At 42.8% G+C, this 8,214-nt stretch overlaps 1 protein-coding gene across 1 annotated transcript in view; it reads left to right on the forward strand.

The window, feature by feature from the left end:
- The window catches only part of exoc3l2b (exocyst complex component 3-like 2b), a 61,251-nt gene that overhangs the window by 29,879 nt on the left and 23,158 nt on the right, over positions 1 to 8,214 (forward strand). The window contains exon 2 of the mRNA XM_061045796.1: positions 6,378 to 6,890. Coding sequence (XP_060901779.1) covers positions 6,378 to 6,890 — 513 coding nt within the window. The remainder of the gene's footprint in view (positions 1 to 6,377; positions 6,891 to 8,214) is intronic.

An 8,214-nucleotide genomic window follows, 5' to 3' on the forward strand; every position in this document is an offset into this window, starting at 1 on the left:
GTGTGTGTGTGTGTGTCTGTGTGTGTGTGTGTGTGTGTGTGTGTGTGTGTGTGTGTGTGTGTGTGTGTGTGTGTCTGTGTGTGTGTGTCTGTGTGTGTGTGTGTGTGTGTGTGTGTGTGTGTGTGTGTGTGTGTGTGTGTGAAGCTGTGTGTTGTGTCTTCATCAGTGAGGTGGAAAGATTTCTATATTTACGTCTGTCTCAGTCACATTTCAGAACACTTTTCCTGATTCATTTGACGTCGTTCGTGTTCGTGTCAGTGGAAGGTGAACGAAGAGTTAAATCAGCTGGAGGTCACAGACTGTTTACACAAAGATAGTTCCCTGAAAGTGGAGTTGAAATACTTGGAGCTCCCCCTACTGACCGGCTGCAGTAAGCGTCATAAGCTCCGCCTCCTCTAGGCTAACAGATGGGACATGCTTCAAACTCTCACATGTTTAGTTCTTCTGCGTTTTTCTAGCGTTTTTTTTTTTTTTGGCGTTCATAAAAGTCAAAGCAGTTTTGACTTTTTCATCTCAGGACGTGGAGCCGCAGCGCTCATCGATGTCACAGCCATTTTTCCCTCAAATGCACAGAGGCGTTTTTGTCCGTCACGTCTCTGTGTGGTCGCGCCCTCAGACTGCACCAGGCGATATGTACTCTCTCTTGTAGTCTCTATCTTCTTGGTCACACCTTTCCTTGACCTTTAGACGTTCTTCATCAAGGTCAAGGAAAGGAACTTTTTAAAACCATCCCTTGGTCGAGCGGCCATCTTTGTTCTGATTGGTGGACGATGTGACCCCGCCCGGCGGTGAGCGTCAAAAACCCAGGAGTCCTCGCCTCTGCCCGTCACACTATCGCTGTCCTTTCCGCTCCCATTGTTTTTGTCCAGCAGCTTCCGCGATGCCCTGCGACCCTCTTGAAGAAAACAGGTTGTGTGTGAGCGCCGCCGGGCTCCGCGTGGGGTTTCCTGAGCCTGCCGCCGGGGCTGCTGGGTATTTATGGAAGCAACACCGCTGAATCACTTCCTACTTTGCCCTGCACGCTGAGCCCATGTCTCTGTGTGTGTGTGTGTGTGTGTGTGTGTGTGTGTCTGTGTGTGTGTCTGTGTGTGTGTGTGTGTGTGTGTGTGTGTGTGTCTGTGTGTGTGTCTGTGTGTGTGTGTGTGTGTGTGTGTGTGTGTGTGTGTGTGTGTGTGTGTGTCTGTGTGTGTCTGTGTGTGTGTGTGTGTGTGTGTGTGTCTGTGTGTGTCTGTGTGTGTGTGTGTGTGTGTGTGTCTGTGTGTCTGTGTGTGTGTGTGTGTGTGTGTGTGTGTGTGTGTGTGTGTGTGTGTGTGTGTGTGTCTGTGTGTGTGTGTGTGTGTGTGTGTGTGTCTGTGTGTGTGTGTGTGTGTGTGTGTGTGTGTGTGTGTGTGTCTATTTCTGGCAGCAGCAGTGTGTCCTGAGCTGGTGAGACGGCATAACCAACCTGAACAACATCCGCTCCCAGTCCCCACACACACACACACACACACACACACACACACACACACACACACACACACACACACACACACACACACACACACACACACTAAAGTTCTTGATCTTGACATCGTTGATTACATTGTTTATTATAACTTAAGTCTCTTTACTTTTTACTAACACGTTTTAAACCATTGATTCCCACCCTGTGGTCCTGAACCCTCCTGAAGGGTGGTTCAGGACTGTCCCCAGCGAGGAGGTTCCTGGTTTGAATCCCCGTCCTTCAGGAGTCTCTCTGTGTGGAGGTTCCTGGTTTGAATCCCGTCTGTCAGGAGTCTCTCTGTGAGGAGGTTCCTGGTTTGAATCCCGTCTGTCGGGAGTCTCTCTGTGAGGAGGTTCCTGGTTTGAATCCCCGTCTGTCAGGAGTCTCTCTGTGAGGAGGTTCCTGGTTTGAATCCCGTCTGTCGGGAGTCTCTCTGTGAGGAGGTTCCTGGTTTGAATCCCCGTCCTTCAGGAGTCTCTCTGTGAGGAGGTTCCTGGTTTGAATCCCCATCCTTCAGGAGTCTCTCTGTGAGGAGGTTCCTGGTTTGAATCCCCGTCCTTCAGGAGTCTCTCTGTGAGGAGGTTCCTGGTTTGAATCCCCGTCCTTCAGGAGTCTCTCTGTGTGTAGTCTGCATGTTCTTCATGTGTGGGTTCTCTCCTGGTTCTCCGTCTATTCCTCCAACAGTCCAAAGACATGCTCGTTAGGTTAACTGCTGACTCTAAAGGAGAACCACTGTTTTAAATGATACAATCTCAATCTGTTATTTCAATGATCGATAGGATAGAAATGGACCAAAGCTTTAAAGTAATGTAACTATAATAAGACAGAAGGGAAATGAAATGTTGCCTACATATTTCTGCAGTTTAGACAGCGTGCAGGAGTTTCATAAAGAAAATCAAGAAATGACCCGATATCAGGACATCAGTTTTTGTTGCTGTGGTATCAAACGGGCTCCAACTTAGATTTTTTACTGGAACCATATGGAAGTTTATAAATCTGGTATCATGACAGCCGTGCTCTAACCTGGAGGCAGACGTCTGTTTGAACATTAGAAAGTTTTTCAGTGAATCATTACAGAGCCGATCTGTGCCGTCTGTTAATGTTTGATCACTTTATGTCTTAATGGTTTATCGCAGTGGGAACATGTGATATCAGCGGCTTTATGACCGGGCGGGGTCTGTCACAGCCGCTTCCTGTTGACCTTCTCACTGAGGAGCGGCTCTGTTAGTGTCATACATGTCACCATAAGTCACTCTGAGTTACTCTGTGTGCATTCACTAATGATCCTCAAGTTAGCACCAGATCTCAGTTAACTGAAGCACCTTAACTGTTGCTATGGATACCTGCAGATCAACCCTGTAAGGCCCGAAACATCAAATATAATCCTTCTGTAAAGTTTTCTGACATTTTGAATAAGAAACTGAGCCTGTCAGGGGCAAAAAAAAACAACTTCAAGTGGACACACTCTGACCAATCATGGATTGTGTTTTATAGCCTGTTTCGCTGCTGCAGGATGAGGAAATACACGGGAGGCGATCTGAAGCTGTCTGTGCCTCTGTAGAATATGTGAAATACCAAAAAATAAAATAGAGTCTTTGTTTAAAGTCCCTGTGAAGTCAAATCAGTTTTTTGTCTCTAAATATGCTTTGTACAGAATGTTGGAAAAACATATCTGTAAACATGAAAAGATTGAGAACTAGTATGATTTTCAGTTTTTTATGGGCGGGGCCAAATAGGAGGCTCGATGGACACACTTGGGTTCCTTGTGCATAATCCCATCCCCCATCGCTACACCAACATAAAAGCACTGAGTGCTATCACATCTTCAGTTCTCCCTCTTGATTTCAAGTTACTAAACGTTCCAATGTTACAGTCTGCATTTTAGCTAGCTAGTTACGCCTTCGTACTGCAGGTGTATCTTCCCTGGATTGATTTGGTTTAGAGTCAGGTTGTCGTCTCCAAGGAGTCCTTTAAAACGAATCCAGCATTGTTTTAAAGGGTCCTGGAGGACTTTCCAGGTGTATTTGAATAACTTTCAAGCATCCTTGGAGTTCGTCCAATAGAATTAGCCCAAAAGCCTCTGCACTCTGTAAACAGGAATAGATAGATAGATAGATACTTTATTGATCCCGAGGGAAATTCAAAGAATAATTATTTTTCCGTTGCCATGGCGTCCAGTCAGGGGTTTCACCACAGAGCAGTAACCTAGTTAAACTTTACCTTCTGAAGTAGTTGGGTGTGAGTGCAGTTTCACAATAACCTGGATCATTTTAAGGGTCTGTGAGGAAACATGGTGTACTCCTGAACACTTTCAAATGTCTTCTGTTACCATAAAGCATCAATTAATAGCCACGGCTTTTTATTTAATCCTGTCTATGAAATAACCCTTTATTCAGGACAGGCGTCAACACAAGCCTGTACACGTGCTTGGCAAAAGTGAGAACGACTTTAACTGTGTACGAAATCAGGATATCAATAAACAAAGTGAATTACAAATCATTAATTTGATCTTTCTTTGTAAGACAGCCCATCTCGACCAACCTGCAGCACTGTGGAGAGAGGGACCTGGGAATATTTTGGCTAATGAGTGCTGTTCTGGCCTTTTGAACTGCAGACATATAAGAATGTTTGAACTATTTAAAAGTGATGGAAAAAACATTTGTCTCCATAATTAAACATGCATGATCATCTCTAACGTCAGAACAAACAGCGGAGCAGTCCCCTATATTTACATGTAGTTAGAAAAAGTGGATTTATTGGTTTCAGTGAATCTAAGACTGGACTTTAAAAATGCATGTAAATATGTTAGTCTGACTGGAATCGTACCAAATAAATATAATTCATGCCGAGATAATGTGGTTGGTGATTGATTTACTTTTGCATGTACGCCTCAATCAGACCAAAACTGAAGGTGTTTTGACCCAGACGTCGAAGTGCACAAGTCGTGTTGTCATCTGCATAGAGATCTCACCATAAGCTAGGGAGATTACATTTGTACCAAAAATAAAATGTAGAGCGAGTACAAAATGTACAGATCGTTAAAGTTGTCCATGTACTCACCATTCAACATACAACCACCACTTTGCCATTTGCTAACTTGCTAGCAAGGTCACCATGAAGAAGGTTCAATAGTAACTAGCTGAAAGGAGGTATATCACCACCTGCTGTGGGAGAGTATAACATTTTTCCGTCAATAAATGGATTCTCCCTCAGTGCATGATTACAGCCACAAGGACAGTCCAATTGAACAGCGTACTCAAGCTAGAGTTAACTTTGCATGTCAACATACTGAGTCATCATGCAGGAGGCTCTGAAAGGCTGTGCTGACATTCTGAGGATTCAAACACACACATGAATCTACCATCTGACCTTTAAACTTCTTTCTCATGTTGGTTAACTTGCTAGCATTATTCTTTCTTGGGCAGATGTTAAAGTTCATGTTTATTTACAAGTGTCTTGCTGCTTTCTCTCCTTCTTTTTGATCCACAAACTATTTGTTGGTCAAAAGGTGCAGCAACAACAGGCCAGTAAAAGGGTCTGTACTTTAATTTGGATGAGTTTTTAATCAAAGTTCAGCGGTTGTGATTTATACTAAAAGACTTTGAAAACACTTTCAATAGATGTCTTTTTAAAAAAAAAAGTATTTAACATTTATTTAACCAGGTTGGTCCCATTGAGATGTCTGACAGCTAAAGAAAGTTTAGTCACAGAATATTAAATTTGAAAAATGACAACATCTTGGTAATCTTCCAATTTCCCTATTAACTGAATATAAACTCGATTCCTGCTCAGATTAAAACCAATGAACGCCTTAAACGTGAATCAGTTAAAATAGTTTATCCTTTTTAAATACAACATCATACCTAGGAGTTATACAGAAGTAATAAACGTTGAAACAGTTTGATTCCCTAGGATGTTCTGGGAGGAAGAGGACAAGGACATGGATGTGTTGCCATGGTGACCGTATTTGACCACTGTGTGTGTGTGTGTGTGTGTGTGTGTTTGTGCTTCAGTCCTGACCCCATTGTTATCAGTCCGGCTGTCATAAAGAGTAACTGACTTTCTCAGGAAGGGAGAGGAGTTATCAGTAATGTTGTTAGCAACATCCCTTAGAGTCTGAGCACAACAGGTGTGTTCTTCAGGTGTGTGTCACACATGCTGTAAAAGGAGAACTTTAGTACAGTACAACACATTTATTAGACAAAGAAAGGAAACATACGTTGAGAAAGCAGAGTAAAAAATGCAAAAAAAACAAAAAACACTTGAAGGAGTGAAGAGAGTTTAAAAGATTGACTCTTGACAATGTTCCACTTTTTCAGATTAATTTATTTAACATCCATTTCAGTACTTGTACAATTTAGACCAGGGATGGGCAACTTTGGTCACAGCAAGGGCCACATTCGTTTAATTCTCACTGCCAGAGGGCCGAATTATAGGATACAAAAACGCAAAATCAATTATGTCTCAAATTTAACTCAACATATACCAGTGATCAAATAGTATTATGGACATATTTCTGGTTTTTGATTGATATGTAAAAATGAACCTGAGGGCCACGTTGAGGGTTGATTTGGGGTTGCATGTGGCCCCCGGGCCGCCAGTTGCCCACCCCTGATTTAGACCATGTTCAGGGCTTTGCCAGCAATTTTATGTAATAAAAAACAAAAAAAATTACACAATATTCTGTGACTAGGACTTTTGTTTTTATTGCCTTATTATCAGGTTTTGATGTCGTTTGTCTGGTATTGTTTCATCAGAGCTTCATTTCATCTATTTTATTCTTTTTCGCTTGTTTGAAAGTCGGTCCTGGCTTATCAAATTGTCAAGTAAATTCTTGTGTTTTTCAGTTTTCAGTGTTTTTGATTGATTGATCTCTTTCTCTCCCCCTTCCCAGGTTCCCCCCTCCCAGTCCCCCTGCCCTCAGCTCCATCATGCCTATCTTCAAAAACCTCCCAGTGCGCCTGAAAGGCGGCGGTCCGACTCTAGAAAACGCTTTGATCCTTCGCAGGATGAGCCTCAACATCACCCCCAATCATCACCTTCACAGCCCGTTCGACAACGACAATGACAGCATCCATGGAAATGGCGACCACAGTAACCACTGGTCACCTGGCGGCTCGCTCCTCGACGGCGATGTGCAAAGGGACCGCAACCCCTTCGAGGACGAGGAGGATGAGAACGAGGCCAATGAGGGGAAGAAGGGAAGTGGAGGTGGAAGTTCAGGGAAGGGGTCATTCAAGTTCAAATCCCCTCTGAAGACTCTGGGAAAGCTGGGGAAGAACCTGAGAATCTCAGGGAGGAGCAAAGGAAGTGCAACACCCTCACCACAGGGGTCGCTGCAGGGAACACCTTCACCTTCAGAGAAGAAGAAGAGAGGGAGGAGGAGCTCTGAGGGAAGTTTATTAAGGTAAATACAGACAGAAGATATTGGTCGAGGAAGAGGGATGAAGAGGGGTTTGATTTAGGTGAAGACGGATTGTGGGAATTTGTTCAGTAAAGATGGCTAACAGGAGGTAGTCCAAATTCAGAGAGCTAATCAGAGTATGTTAAGTTAAGAGGATGATGGAAGTTTGTTGAAAAGTGGAAGAGCTGTGGAAGTTTGCTAAAGTTAAGAGGGAAATTGATAAATGAAGAGTTTTTTAAGGTAAAGAGGGCTTTTGGGAGTTTGTAAAGAGTGAACAGAAATATCAGAGTATGTTGAAGTGAAGCAGAATTATTAGATACAAATTAAGGAATTGGAATTAACAATACTTGTTCTGGGTGAAAAGAGTTTAATGTCGTTTGTTGTGTGAAGGGAAATGATAAAAGTGTGTTGAGGAATAGAGGAACTTTAGGAGTCTGTTGCTGCTGAGGGGTCATGGAGGTTTTCTCAAGTAAAGAGGGAAGATTAGTAAAGCAAAGAGGGATATTTAATATACAGGGGATTGTTCAGGTAAATAGTGTTTATTGTAGTTTGTAAAGTAAAGGAGGATGATGAAGTTAGCAGAGGAATAGAAGGGATATGGGAGTATGTCGATGTAGAGAGGGATTATGGAAATGTGCTCAAGAGGCGATGGAGGGATTGTGGGAGATATTTTAAAATGAGTGGATTACGGGAGATTTTTCAGGTATGTAGTAATAAACAGAGAAAGTTGAGGTAAGGTAGGATTTTGGGATTTTGTTGAACTGTAGAGGGATTTTGGCAGAATGTTAAAAAGGTTATATAGGTGCGTTTGAAGCCTAGAGGGATTATGGGAAATTGGTTAAGGTAAAAAGAGATCATGGGAGTTTGTTAAATTTAAGAAGGATTAGGGAGTCAGAGTGGAGAGGGATTTGAGGATTTTCCTGAAGTCCCCTCGTTTAAAGGAGTATGTTGAAGTAGAAAAAGTTTATGTGAATTGAAGTTTGTTGTTAATAACTAGGACTTTTTGAAGTAAAGAGAGGGGATGGTATTTTCTCTGGATGTTATGAATAAGACACTTTTGGTATGCATCCATATTTTTATTTCAGTTAGGCAGTTGATCAGTGTGGAGAGAGTTTCTGTGGTGATGTAATTAGGGGAGATGTAAAGCTGGCAGTCATCGGCATAACAGTGGACATGGAGACTATGATGACAGTTGATATATCGGGGGCAACAAGTGTATGATAAACAGGAGGGGACCAAGCATTGAACCTTGGGGGACGCCTTAGGTCAAAAGAACTACGGAAGAGGTGCAGGCATTGATGTTGATGAACTGTCGTCTGTCAGTGAG

This window comes from Labrus mixtus, chromosome 9 (assembly GCF_963584025.1).
Source record: "Labrus mixtus chromosome 9, fLabMix1.1, whole genome shotgun sequence".
In the NCBI taxonomy this organism is placed as follows: Eukaryota; Metazoa; Chordata; class Actinopteri; order Labriformes; family Labridae; genus Labrus; species Labrus mixtus.